The 14,757-nt window shown below is 40.3% G+C and overlaps 1 protein-coding gene across 5 annotated transcripts in view; it reads left to right on the top strand.

Moving 5' to 3' along the window:
- LOC131229732 (BTB/POZ domain-containing protein NPY4-like) overlaps positions 1-9,860 on the top strand; it is a 33,759-nt gene extending 23,899 nt beyond the window's left edge. For 4 of the 5 annotated variants that reach the window (XM_058225730.1, XM_058225731.1, XM_058225732.1 and 1 more), the window contains 2 exons: positions 7,005-8,183; positions 8,911-9,860. In XM_058225730.1, the coding sequence (XP_058081713.1) occupies positions 7,005-8,183; positions 8,911-9,459 (1,728 nt within the window). In that variant the 3' untranslated portion in view covers positions 9,460-9,860. The other variant, XM_058225734.1, reaches the window with a different exon arrangement.
- The last annotated feature ends 4,897 nt before the right edge of the window (positions 9,861-14,757 follow it).

Raw genomic sequence — 14,757 nt, 5'->3', positions numbered from 1 at the left:
TTTACCTGATGCACGTGGTTTGCATGTCATTGCATGCATCTGCAGGGAATAGTCTCGCCTTCAAAAGGGTCAGGGACACCCTGTCATCATAAAAAAAAAGGTCCACTAATCTTATGGTCGGTAAATAATCTAGTTTGATATGTGATACATCTAAACTGGTATTCAGAAGTTGGATGGTTTAATTTGAATAACTTGTCTGCCACGTATGCAGTTTCTAAGTAAATTTATAGGTGCCTACATGTCATCCATCACACTCTTCAAGAGTATCAAGGTTTTTCTCAAATTTGCGTGGACAGTTAATAGGATGGTTTATATGCTGATAATGGACCGAGGTGTGGGCTGCATCTGTGGCTTGAGGCTCCTAATGGACAGATCACATGGGTTTGGTTTCCAGGCTTGGGATAGACAGGTTCTAGGCCAGCAGGTTTTGGACTCGGTGTAGGTAACTGCTATATTTAAAGCTTAGGCTAGAATTGGGTTGGTTTCAGAGACAGGATTGGTTTAGACAGGTTAGCTGCAGGTTTTGGGTTGGGTCTTGGCTTAAGTTGTGGACAGTTCGAGTGTAACATTAATTGACAGATACTGCAGTTCTGAAGACTAAGGGCCTGTTGTTTATGGCTGGGTTTTACTATTTAAGGGTTGAGGATTATGGAAGTTCTTGATATGGGCTACAATTGTATTTATGGATTGTTAATTGGCACAGATTGGAGTTTTTAAAGGCAGGGTACTGACTGATTTAAGAAGCTAAGGTTTCAGGTTACTTTTTGACATGATTAGTAAGCTGTGACTCAAGGGGGATGAAGACTGCTGTAGATGGGTTGTTGATTGGGTATGGTTAGGGCTTGTGGGTGTATCAGGGGTTGTGTTCAGGGACTTGGGTATTGGGAAGATTGTTTTATGCTTTTTGGGGTAAAATTGGGACTTGGCTTGGGGTTTGATAGTCTATGAATGAGGAATTGGGTTGGTTTAGGGCTAGTGCTAGGGTTAATGCAGTGAGCAGGTTTGGTGAAAGATGAAAGTTAGTTTAATTTGGAGAGTTGGGTATGCAATTGGTGAAATTGGGGGAAAATCGGATGTTGGGGTTTTGGGTTTTGGGTTAGGAATTTTATGTAAATGATAGAAATTAGGGTTATATTTATACAATTGGGAGTTTTGGGTAGAATTCGAGGCTTAGAGGGTGTTTGGATTGTGGGGGGCATATGGATGACCTAGATATTTCAATAACTGGGTATTGCTATACCCAAGTATTGTAATTGTTGGGAATTAGCATCACTGTGTTTGGTTAACGTCTTGGAGTAGGTGATTGTGAATCCCAAAACTTTTAATACTTACTTTTGGTTCAAGTATGACTTGGAACTATAAGTTGGTATTAACCAAACTACAAAACGGTCTGATCACTGATTTGAATCACCCATCATGTGTCCAACCGGGATTGCCAAACCCTCCAAAAAATATTTCAATTTTGTTGAATGATCCTCATTGGCACGTAGGGCACTAGAAGATGGATGGTGGCAATGGAGGACATTGGCAAATGTGGAACATGTAGAGTGCTTAATGTTAAAAAAAAAAAAGTGGGTCCTTGAAGATGGAAGGTGGCACATGTGGGTGCTTGAAGATAGTTGGTGGCACATTTGTTGAGTGCTTGAAGTTAGATGGTGCCACTTGTTGGGTGTTGAAGATGATGGTGGCATATGTTGCACATATGTGAGCCTGGGGCATGCTTCACATTTGCAAATTCGTGGCACTTGAAAATGAACAATGGAAAATGTTGTGCATGTGACAAGTTTAAGATGGATGGTGGCACAAGTTGCACATGTGGTACATTGGCACTTGTGGGGTGCTTGAGGCTGGACAGTAGCACCTGTGACACATTAGGAGAAGGGAGAAACCATAGGGAGATGGGTTGTCTTCTCTTGGTTTCCTCAAATTCCAGGGAATTGTCTTTCATAAGTATGGAAATGAAATGAAAAAGAAAGGAATTTTTATCAAAATGGCTCAATAGTTTGACCGATGCTAGCCTTTGACCTAACTTTCCATTGCCTTATTTTTTTGGCCCTCTGATAGGTTTTGAAACTCTCAAGGGACCAAAATGTCACTGCTGTAAAGTTGACATGCGTATGATGTTAAGTGCTGAAGACGTTACGAGGCGTCTTTTCAAAAGCGGGGAGTGGGTCCCACTAAATCATGATTGGGCTCTCTAAGGAAGATTCGATCCTCTCATTTTATTTGGGGATCCAGGAACCACGAAAAGTATTGAGTTGAGTTAGATTGAAGCCCCCTCTGGCCCACAAAATTCATTAACGTCGGGTGCTCATTGACAAATGTTTCCTTTGTTGTGGTCCACTTGTGATGAGGGTTTCCTCCATTCTTAGGCCCATGCCCTGAAATTGAATCCCTAGTCGAATGGACAATGTGGATTTTACTCACAATGACACCTGGGCCCCATAGAAGCTGTCTAGATGACATTTTGTGGGGCTAAAGCCGTCGTTGGGAACCAATTTATGCAAAAAAGTAATTTTTTTTTTCAAAGGGAGAACACTACCTATTTTGACTATTTGAACTATCGATTGTGGGGCCACTTCACTATCCGGCTAACCTCCGAGGACCATTCAACGTTGTCTTTGCTGATTTCTAGCAGTTTTTTTTTTTTTAATAAATTTTATGGCGGGGTATCAGTTGGAGATGGTTATGCGAGTTTGATATTGGGAGAATTATTGAAGTTTAGGAGTTTGATGCATTACCATTTGTAGTTTGATGGGAGTTTGATATGACGGTTGTTTTTTATAGAGCTTGTTTTCTTTTGAGTTTGATGGGAGATGTCCGGTAAAAATGACAACATTCACATCGACGATCCCATTGAAAATACACAACAACGATCTTGTGCACACGGATCACCGTTGTGCACCAGATCGCTATTGTGTGCAGGGTCTCCGTTGTGCACAAGATTGCTATTATGGATAGGGATCGCCGTTGTGCACAGGATCGACATTGTGCATATGGGTCGTTGTTGAAGGGATTGCCGTTGTGCACAAGGATCGCCGTTGTGCATGCACAGGGATCGCCGTTGTGCACAGGGATGAACTTTGTGCACAATGATCACCATTGTGCACAAGGATATCTATTGTGCACAAGGATTGCCGTTGTAATGCACAAGGATTGCCATTGGGCATTTTCAAATAGATTGCTATTGTGCATTTTCAAAGGGATCGCCATTAGGCATTTTCAAAGGGATTGCCATTGGGCATTTTCAAAGGGATCACTTTTGTGCATTTTTAATGAGATCGTCAATGTGAATGTTATTAGTTTCAGCGGGCTCTTCCCTATCAAACTCAAAAGAAAACAAATTTAATGAAAAACAACCGCCAATATCAAATTCCCATCAAACTACAAATGGTAACACATTAAACTCCCAAACTTCAATTCATTTCCCTATATCAAACTCGCATAACCATCTCCAATTGATATCTTGGAAAAAAAAATGTCGAATTTGCTGAATGGTCGCAGAATGAGGTGGCCCCACAGTTGATGGTTCAAACGGCCGGAATAGGTGGTGAGTCCCCTTTGAAAAAAATTCCCCCCTTTTGCAAAAATGGGTTTCCGACGGCGTTTGGCCCCATGAAAGGCCATATGAACAACTTCTATGGAGTCCAAGTGTTGTCGTGAGTGAAATCTACACCGTCCATTTGATTGAGAATTCAATTTCAGGGCATAGGCCCAAGAATGGGGAAAATCTCATTACAGGTGGACCACAATAGAGGAAAAAATTGCGAATGACTGCCCAACGTTAATGAATTTTATGGGCTAAAGAAGGCTTCAATTGGACTCAACTCAATGCTTTTGGTGGATAAGATCTTCCGTGGAGTGGGCTTGATCATGATTTAGTGGGACCCACTCCCCCACTTTTGGAAAGATGCCTCATAACATCTTCAGTACTAAAAAAACATCTTTAATACTCAACGTTGTACACATTTCAGCCTTGCAGCAAGGGCATTTTAGTCCCTATAAAGTTTCAAAACTTGTCAGAAGACCAAAAAAATAAGGCAATGCAAAGTGGGGTCAAAGGCTAACATCGGTCAAACCATGGGGCCATTTTGATAAAAATCCAAAAAATAAATCTCCACTTTGAGGAGGCTCCATGGGGCTATTTTTTGATATTTCATTAAAGAAGATCCAAAGATCAAGGATAACAAGGGCAAAATGCCTAGGCAAGAAACAACTGAAATGATAAGAAAAACCCAACTACCATTTAAATGAGTCATTTAACCAAGGGAGCTGAGAAACATCAAAATGCTAAGATCCCTAGACCCTCCTAATCTCCATGATAGGCCATCCCCTAAACTAAGTTCATGTTGCTGCCCACTCAGAAATGGAGCCACCAATCCTCTTTGAGGGTTTTGGACTCAGGACATCCTCAAATATGCTTTGTCTCTCCTTAAATATTTCCCAACAAATAGTGAAAGGGACCAGGTTCCAAAGGATCTTGGAATCGCCAGACATCGGGCAGGGACTCCAACTAATGAATTCATCTTCAACTGACTAATTCGTCACCCAAGACAAGTGACTTCTCAAGAACAGAATTCCAAATCTCTACTGCAACTGGGCAGTGGAGTAACAAATGGGTGTGTTTTCTTCGTTCGACTTGCACATAATGCATCTATTGCACATTTTTGCAGCTTGTCAACCGTGAGGATCTTTTGTCTAATAACAAGTTACATTAATGCACAGACTCCAGGGGGGGCTGATGATTTCCACCAATAGGAGGTGAACTTCGTTTTGAAGTTACTGTTCATTTGGTGAAACATGAACCTCGAATGGAACTTCCTGATCTGTCCCATACCCAGATTCTGTTGACTTTCAGCTCTAAATGCAGTTTGACACCATTTAAGATGGATAGGAGGGCCTGCAGATCATCCATTTGAGAACAATATTCCAGGAAATAGATCTCTGTGCAACCTTTAGCCAAAATGTGTCTGACCTGCACTAATCTGTAGAGTCTTGGGAATCTAACAGTAACAGGGCTGCTCTCGATCCATTCATCCTCTAAGAAAGTGTGGATCCACCGCTGTTGATTGAGAATTTGAACCCTTCGAGAAGAGTCTTTATTGTTTTGAAGAATCCCCCAACCTACAATATTCTTATGAATCTCTCTTTTATTCTCCTCTAGATACGAGGATCACACTGCCTATTAGCCACTCCATATTTTCAAAGATAAACAGCACTGAAAAAATACCCTACTTGAGCCCGGTGTGAAAACGTCCCTACATTAATCACCCCGGTGAAGAGTCTCGAACACGAGACCACCTGCTCTAATACCACTTTGATGTAGGACAATTAGCCACTTGCTCTAAAAGCTCGAATTGATAGAGAGTGGCGAATCAATCCCTTTATCTGATAGCCTAGGCCCCACATCGCATGGGTTGTGATCTCGGCCGAACCTCCTCTTGGGCCCCACTTCACATGGGTTCTACTACACATGGGCCACCCTCCCCGAGTATGTCCCTGCATCCTACAGGCTACCCCACTCAAGCCTGGTGTGAAAATGCCTTTGCATTAGCAACCCTCTTATCCATTCTTTTGAGCACTGGGTCCTAAATGGATCCGACTCCAGCAGGAGCCCCAAGGTATGTTAGTGGAAACTCTTGGATCCTACAGCACATGTTATCTGTGGGACTGGGATCCAACAGTCTAGCCTTGCTAACCTCAATTCCCGCCATGGATCTTTTGCTTATATTGACTTTGAGGCCCAACACCACCTCAAAGCATCTAAGGATGAGCTTCACGTTCTTTACTTCTCTAGACAAAGCATTACAGAAAACCATTCTGTCATCTGCTAACTGTAAATGGGATAACAATAGACTTCCTATCCTAAAGGTGTGAATGATACTGCATCTTTCCCCTCCCGCAACTAAAAAACCTCTTGCTTAAGCTCTTTGCCTCTCTTACTCCCTTCTCAACACACGACACACATCCTACCATGTTTTACCATAGACCTGTTTCCCCTTGCAGTTACCTTTGCTTGTCGCTTCCAGTTTCCCATTTTCGTTTCACACTTCTAGCCTACTACTGTAAGTCTGTAATGACTGTTGGAAAATGAGACTCTTCATGCATTCATTTTTCACTATGGAATCTATGCATCCTACATGCGAAAAGTAGCATTTATTCTTAAGCTTCTATATTACAAACTTTCTAATAATAAGTATCCTATCTAGTTCACTGTCTACCTTTCTATATCGTCTGAACCTTCTAATAACAAAAAACTTACTCTTTCTTGCTTTTATATCGCCTACCTTCTAATAACAAGTATCCTATCTAGTTCAAGCCATTGTCTACAACTTGGTGACTCGACACGAAACTCGGCCGAGTCAACTTGACTCGAGAGATTTTGAGCTGAGTCACTGATATACTTGCTGTGGAGCAATGTCGAGTTGGCTCCCCAACACAATCGATTCGACGTGACTTGGCATGATTTGAACCAAGTCACTTGCTGAGTGAATGCTGTTTTATTTGAAAATACAAAGTGGGGAGAAGAGACTTGAACACTTGACCTGGTGCATGAGGTATGCTCGTCAATGCTACGTTGCCATTTGCTGTTTTTTGGTGACAAATCAATCCACTTTTTAATACTCATAACATTGTAAACATGTATTATTAATGTAAAATCTTCTTAATTTAATTATTAAATATTGAGTTGTTTTGAGTTGACTTGACATGGATAAACATTTTAAAATCTTCTTAATTTAAATATTAAGTATCGAGTGGACTCTTCAGGTTGACTTGGCCTGGATAAACATTGAGTCAAGTTTTTGGGTTTTTGAACTATGGTGTGAACTTATGTAACAAGAACATGATACTCTTTTTGAAATTGTGAATTTGTGACACGATATGTTTTGCGCATCTGTTTATCAAATTATTTTCCCCATTCATTTGTCACTATAAAATTCCAACTTATAAATGCAGACATGGCCTCACTGTACTGACATACTTTCTAACCACTGGTACTGTAGTTTCCCCTTCTGTCCAAGAGTGCACGCTTGCAGAAGTTGGTTGCAGCTACAAGTGATGAAAACGATGATGAAATCCACATCCCCGACATTCCCGGTGGTCCGTCTGCCTTCGAAATATGTGCCAAATTCTGTTATGGCATGACAGTCACCCTTAATGCATACAATGTGATCGCAGCTCGATGTGCGGCTGAGTACCTAGAAATGCATGAGACGGTTGAGAAAGGGAACCTCATCTATAAAATCGAAGTCTTCCTCAACTCTAGCATCTTCCGCAGCTGGAAAGACTCGATCATTGTCCTTCAGACAACAAAGTCTCTGATGCCATGGTGTGAAGAATTGAAGTTGGTGGGCCGCTGCATCGATTGCATCACATCTAAGGCCTCCATCGATACGTCCAAAGTCGACTGGTCTTACACCTATAACCGAAAAAAGCTTACATCGGAGAATGGCATTGAACCACAATGGAACGGTGTTAGAAAACAGCAATTGGTGCCAAAAGACTGGTGGGTTGAGGACCTGTGTGAGCTCGAAATTGAATCCTACAAGCGGGTTATAACCTCCATCAAAACCAAGGGAAGAATTACGAGTGAAGTGATTGGGGAAGCTCTAAGAGCTTATGCATCGAGAAGGCTCCCAGGCTTCGGCAAGGGATCAATTCAAGGTGGTGATACCGGAAAAAACCGGTCATTGTTAGAGACCATTGTCTGGTTATTGCCTATAGAGGCTGGGAGTGTTCCATGTAGTTTTCTTCTGAAGCTGTTAAAGGCAGCGAGCTTGTTGGATTCAAGTGAAATGGCAAAGAGAGAGCTGGTGAGGAGAATAGGCCGACAGTTAGAAGCAGCTTTGGTGGCTGATCTTTTGATTCCGGGACCTGCAGGGGAGACTACAATGTATGATGTCGATGTGGTTCAAAGCATCGTGGAGGAGTTTGTGATGCAAGAGCGGAGTGCTGGAACAGGCCCGACAGTGGAGGGGGAGGTGGAGGAGATTCGGAGCCCTGCAACTGTATCAAGTGCTTCCAAGCTTGCAGTGGCAAAACTGGTAGACGGGTACCTTGCTGAAATTGCAAGGGACCCAAATCTTCCTCCGTCAAAGTTCATTGATCTTGCGGAAATGGTGTCAAGTGATGCACGGCCTGCTCATGACGGTCTTTATCGTGCCATTGACATGTATCTAAAGGTAGTTTCTTGATTTTGTTGAATTTTGATTTTCATTGACATGTTTTCTAGTATTGGATTGTGACACATTGCTCGGGCTGAAATGTGTACAGTACCATTGGGTTTCAATTGGTACAAAGGTGCTTCATTTAGATATACAAGTGTTGACATTACGCACCCTGCTGGGGATAGCCAACCCACTGAAAATCTCCTAGATGGAATTGGATCTCCAATCTGGGGTATGCAGTGCATGTGCCATCCATGGGGTGGCCCATCATGTTGACATTCTGGATTACTGAACCTGGGCCCCTGCTTGTAGAAGCTGAAAACCCAAATGGTACAGTACAAACGTTTGACCCAAGCGCTGTATAATTCCATGTTTCCATTAACAGCATGTTATTTCAGTTGAAGGATAATCACTCGGGAATGAGCAATCCACATTCTGGCTTTTGCCGAGCCCAAACAAACCTCTACGTAGCAAGGGATATCCAGCCTGCATCAGGTGGGCCCCTCCATGTAAATGACCTGGCCCCAAAAATAGGCTGGTTGTTCATCGGTGGGCCACACATTTACTAAAACAATGGACTGTCTAGAAGATCTTTCAATGATTGACGGTCAATGTATATGATTTTGGGAGTTCATCTTCGCAGTGGGGCCCAGTGATTGCATGGATGTCCATACTCACGCGTGCTCCCATCAGCCGTTAGCCTCCTGATGGCCCACCCATCTCATCCTGATTCTCTGTGTAGGAGCACACTGGACTCAGCAAGAGTGAGAAGAAGCGGATATGCAGACTGATGGACTGCAAGAAGCTGTCAATGGACGCATGCATGCATGCTGCACAAAATGAGCGGCTACCGTTACGGACGGTAGTCCAGGTCCTATACTTTGAGCAGGTGAGGGCTGCCACTTCATCTGCAAGCGGCACTCCCGACCTCCCTGGGAACATCCGGGTCCTACACCCGGGGGAGAATGGTGGGTCACATGGGAGCTCAAGATCGGCAACGACAAACACGGAGGAGGATTGGGAAGTAGCCCGGGAGGAGTTCAAGTCGATGCACTTGGTAGGCGACCAGAACAGCAGTGATATTAGTAAAAGCAGTGACGACAAGGGCAGCGGCAAAATGAAAGGCGGAATCTTCAGGTCAAAGAAGATCTTGAGCAAGCTGTGGTCGAGCAAAAGTGGGCAGGGCGAGAACAGCAGCTCTGATACGTCTGAGAGCCCGGGATCGAGTTCGGCCAACCCAGAGGAGATGAAGAGCACTCCCTCTAGAAACAGGAGGCATTCAGTCTCTTAATAGCAAGGGTTTAAAACTCTGATTTAGGAATGCGACTTGTTGTGGGGACAAAACCGTTATGACTTGTCCAATTTCCAGTGACTCGGTTCATACTTGGCAGAACTGAGTTAGACTCGGATGAGCCTACGCCGACATGAATTCAAAGTGGGTTAATTCCTTGCACAGTAGGGTAGTAGGAAGAGAAGTAAGCACTGCTGACATCTTCAGGTTATAACATGGGATCAATGCAGGGAGTTTTAACAGGTGGAGAAAGGATAAGATGTTTTTCATTTTTTTGTTATGATGGTGATGATGGTGTTGGCCCAGTTTTGATGTACCATAAGAAACAGAGGAAATGCTATGTTTGGTTGGTTTTATTTTTGGTAAATGCAGAAGCTTTGATGATTCACGTCTTTCGCTCATCGCTCATCGGCTGACTCATGTTTGATGCTTGAAAATTTTCATCGGCTAACTCGTTCGATGCTTGAAAATTTTTGTAGCCTCTGTTATTTTTCATTCATGGATGGGTGATGTAGGACGTAGCACAGTTACATTCCTAGCATGATTGGACCAAAAGAAGGTAGTTCGTAAATTGATAGTAACTTTTGATCTGGGTGTTGTTACGGGACGCACAACCTATCAATCTTTACTGTAACGGGCCATCCGGGTCGCATCTGTCCATTTTTCTAGAAAATGCGTGCTTTTAGCTCAAAAACGACGAAAATTTAAGGGAAAATTACTATTTTTAGTAATTTCGATTTTTGTAATATTTTCTTAATTTTAAGAGTTTTAGATTTTTTCTTTTTAGAAGTAACTTTTAATCATGACAGGACTCTTCAAAACAAAAGTTTATTTGAAATTTTTATTTTTAGAAATTAGGTTTTAGAAGAGTTATTAGAATTAGGATTTTTATTAGGGTTAGAATTTTGATATTTTTGATAATTACGAATTTTGGATTTTTTTTTTTTCCCCTATATTAGTGGTGTAACAGACATACATTTTAAACAATTATCGATCAATCAAATTATTACAAATTTTATTAGAAATATTTTCTATTTTCTCTCTTCTCGTGGATTTGATGTATCGCTGTGAGGAGTCCAGAAAAGTTCCATGGATTTGGAATAGTTATCCCCCCAAAGAAGACAGTGCTATACCTTTACATGTCCTTCCCTGCATCATTGGGCTACATGAATATTCGAGTGGTGCGACGTTTGGGCCAGGTCAAGCACATGGCTAGAAGCAATTGCTGCAATGTCGTGGCTGGGGATGGTCGAGGGAGGCATGTTAAGGTTGCCATTTGACTGAACTGCAGCTTGTCCGAAGGATCTATTTTAAGCCCCATCTTAAGATTGGGCTTCATGTAAACTACCCTAGGCAGAGCCAGGCCAACCTTTAGCCAAAGACAATTTTCATTGAGTTTGGGCTGGGCCGGTATGTAAAGCAATTAAGCAGATGCAAGGCCAGGTACAGCCCAATTACTGATTAGACCTGAAGCTCAGGCCTGCATGCAAACCATGGCCCTCCATCAGCCCAAACCTGGCCTGAAGAATGATGGACCAGACCTGGCCAATCCAGTTACATGTTGGGTGTTTTGGAGCTTAGTAAATCTTAATTTCTACATGCAAATTTTACTGATATTATCTAAATCGCCAACTCCTCTACCTTTGGTAATCGGACAATCTTCATTCCGGGTCGTTTGTGATCCAGATTGTTAGTTTTACCGATCTAAAATTATGGTTCTATGCCCGAGTGTAGACTAAGTTGTAATGTAAGTCTATTTTCAGAGTCTATGAATTTATATTTTGATTTATGCAACAGAAGCATGCGTACATCTATTATTGATTTATGCAACATCATACATCTCTACTGTATAAAATGTGAATAGCAATGGATAATTTTTCCCACAAAATAGTCCATAGAGAGTCGATAGTCTTGGGATTTAAAGGACATTAGATGGGATTTCCAACTTTGAGGACATCAGACGTGTACCTCACACCTACTCTCTCTCTCTCTCTCTCTCTCTCTCTCTCTCTCATATGTAATGTAATATATGGCAGTAATAATATTCATCATTTCATGCATAAATTATAATTTCAATTTATATATGATCCACATGATCTTATCTTAGTTTACCATTGATGCAGGCCCAATTCAGAAGAAAAGCCTAGCCCATGAACCAGGCATAGGTCACGAAATCTAGCCCATAATTTCTAGCCCAAGTGATTTCATAATGCGTGACTTTGGGACCATGTTGCATATAGAAAAGGGAAAATTTTGAATTTTAAGTAATCTTGGAATTTTTTATTTTTGAAACTTGTTTTATTTTGTCTTTAAATGCATTGGGAATCCATAATTGTTATTTATGTATTTATAAGAGGTGGTTGTAATTGGTATATATAATGACGTATTTGCAATGAGAAAAGAAAAATTTTTTGAATTAAAAAATTATTTTCTACAAATTTTCGGTTAAAAAGAGAGTTGGGTGATTCCTATTTGGTAGTGAGTGATTTCAACTCATATTGGCATAGTGATTTTCAGTTCATCAGCAACTGATGGTCGTAGAAATATTCAATTTTAATAAATCTATTATTTGCGATGTTTTTAGTACTTCTAGTTAATGAATTATTTTTTTAATTTTTCTAATAATTCATCGTTAAGTCTACTTTCATCTCACAAAATTTCATTGCAATCTAAATTCCAAAAAAATTATTAAATTTCTTGAAATACTAGCTGTCTAATGATTTTTTACACAGTTTCAAAATGTCCTAAAATGACCCATACTCTAGGTCTGGTTTTTATTTTTTCTTTATGTCTTTGAAACAAGACTAATCAAGTTTCATTTTAACTTTTGAATCAGCAAAGTTGGAGATTGCATTCAAGAAGATACACTATTTTAAAGTTGGTGTATTTAAGCTGTCTATTGTAACCTATTGTGATTAAATTGGAGTGCATCAACCACACATTAGAGGCAAGAGCACACTGCATACCATGTAGTGCAGGGAAAGGGCCCATGATTAGGCTAATTTCAATTTGTCCATGGCCTACAATGCATGTAAGGCTGTAAATGAGTTGGACATGGTTCCCATAGAAAAAAGGGCATATCTAGGTTTGGGAGTGGATCCTTCTTATTAATGCCCTAAAGGTATAAACAAGTTAGAGATAGGCTGATCAAAGTCGAGCCAAATCTGACCCGGTTACTAATCGGTTTATCAAGGACCCAGATCGATGTCGGACCTGATAAGCCGGGTTGCCACATCAACATAACCTGCATTTCCTTGTATATCTCTTACAAAGTGACTGAACCTCCATGTGCTTGGTCAAACATTAGAGGGTAGCAGTGCAAGTGGGCTGTCTTGATCAGATCGTCATTGGACCGATATGGTTATAGATCTTAAATTAGAACCACTGTCTTGGGTCTAAGTCCAAAATTACAGATGAAAAGGCTACATTTGGGGATGGCACCACTTCAATAGACAATTACAACCAAACACCTAAATGCAATTCCATGTGTTTTCAAGTTGGACTCGAAATTTGGAGGTTAGCCTCTCACTTTGAATGGAGTGGGCCTGCCCTTCTTTTGGCCATTTACTATCTTAAAATCACTTTATGGCAATTCAATCAAATCAAACATCCAAACGCAGCCTACTCGTCTAAATTTGGACTCATGACAAAGGACTGATATCAATTATCAGACATGTGAAGCACAACGCTATCATTATCTAATACCTTTTTTTTCCAGACATATAGAGACTTAAAGACTTCTAAAGTGACTATGAAGAAAGTGCTTGAGCCATTGTAGATTGGACTCCTTAAAAAACAAGAAAAGAAAAAGAAAGTGCCCACTTATTTTGACCAGAACTACTTATCTAAGCTCTCCCAACCATGGTTAATGTGCGGTGGTAAGTTCATACGACGACACGATAAAAATTATTGACTTGGGAATGTTTCAAAAAAGACTAGCTTTTAACGGTTTGGATCATTAATGCATTCCATTAAACAAATGCATTCTATCATAATGCTTTGTGATACATTCCTCCGGAGATAAATTTTAGCTGTTTGGGAACACAGAATCTGGACTGGACATTGATTTCCATGGAATCCTAATTTACTTTATTCGAGAAAAGGTAAAAGATTTAATTTTGAAAAGATTATAAATTCAATATTTCATTAAAAAGTATTGGATTGATTTATGAGTGTTTTAAAATATTTTGGAAAAACCAAAAAAATAAAAGTATTTATTTTTAGCATATAATTTTTTTGGGCTAAAGTATATATTTCAATAATCCTATTACAATTATTATGAGAAATGTCATATATACTAAATATGAAACTGATTTACTTTAAAAGAGTCCAAACACAAATTTTGGATTCCAGTATTTTCTAACTATAGATGTCCAAAACACAATTGAAGATTCCAATTGACATGAATTTCATTTACTATTGGATTTGAATTCCAATATATTTCAATTTCAAGCATCCAAACAAGCCCTAAATTTGGAATTCAATATAGGACCAATTTTGATAATAGCGGACATGTTAGGATAAATTCATGGAGTAACGTGATAAATTGCATTACAATACGTCCAAATGATATTTTGAACCATGATCTCAATCTTCCAGTGCCTAACCCATGTTCTACATCCATTCCTGCCCATCAAATCACATTGACTAATTGTCTGATATAAAATTGATGGGACTGAGACATCCATGCAAGAAAAAATAGGAATATATTGAGTTCTGTCGTTGAATTTTTCTACCTTGTGAAAGGGAGAAGTTCCTTCCAAACATGTCTAGCTAGCACTCAACTAATTTCAATATAAAATCCAGCATTTTGATTCCTACTTTTGACGTTTATACTATTTTATTTGTTTTGATTATATGTTAAGTGATGTGAAAGGTGTTTTGTAGACCTACATTGTCAAAGAGGTGTGGAATTTTTTGTGAGACCATCACTATCCCAAGGTTAGGAATATGTTTTGGACGGTCTGGATTGATTCGGCTGAGGCCGACATGTACGGTGTGATGGGTGTCACATCAGAACAGATGAGAAGGTACTGGAATTTGGATTTGAAATTATCTATCTATGATCCAAACATTAATGTGATGGGACTCGTCTTGGATGGGGATAACTTAAAATCTATACATGGGGATCCTTTAACCCTTTGATTGTACGGACGGTCATCCCCACTCCTTGCCAATTTTATTATTCTTTACAAGGGTGTGGCATGTGTGATTCAAGTAAAGAGAGAGAGGAAAAGGGAAGGGGAGAAAAACATTACGCTAGTTTTGAGAAGAAAAATTAAGCTATTGAGGTAAAAT

Source organism: Magnolia sinica, chromosome 16 (assembly GCF_029962835.1).
Source record: "Magnolia sinica isolate HGM2019 chromosome 16, MsV1, whole genome shotgun sequence".
Classification (NCBI taxonomy): Eukaryota; Viridiplantae; Streptophyta; class Magnoliopsida; order Magnoliales; family Magnoliaceae; genus Magnolia; species Magnolia sinica.
The sequence above is the reverse complement of the archived record's forward strand: the minus strand, read 5'-3'. Positions and strand labels throughout refer to the sequence as shown.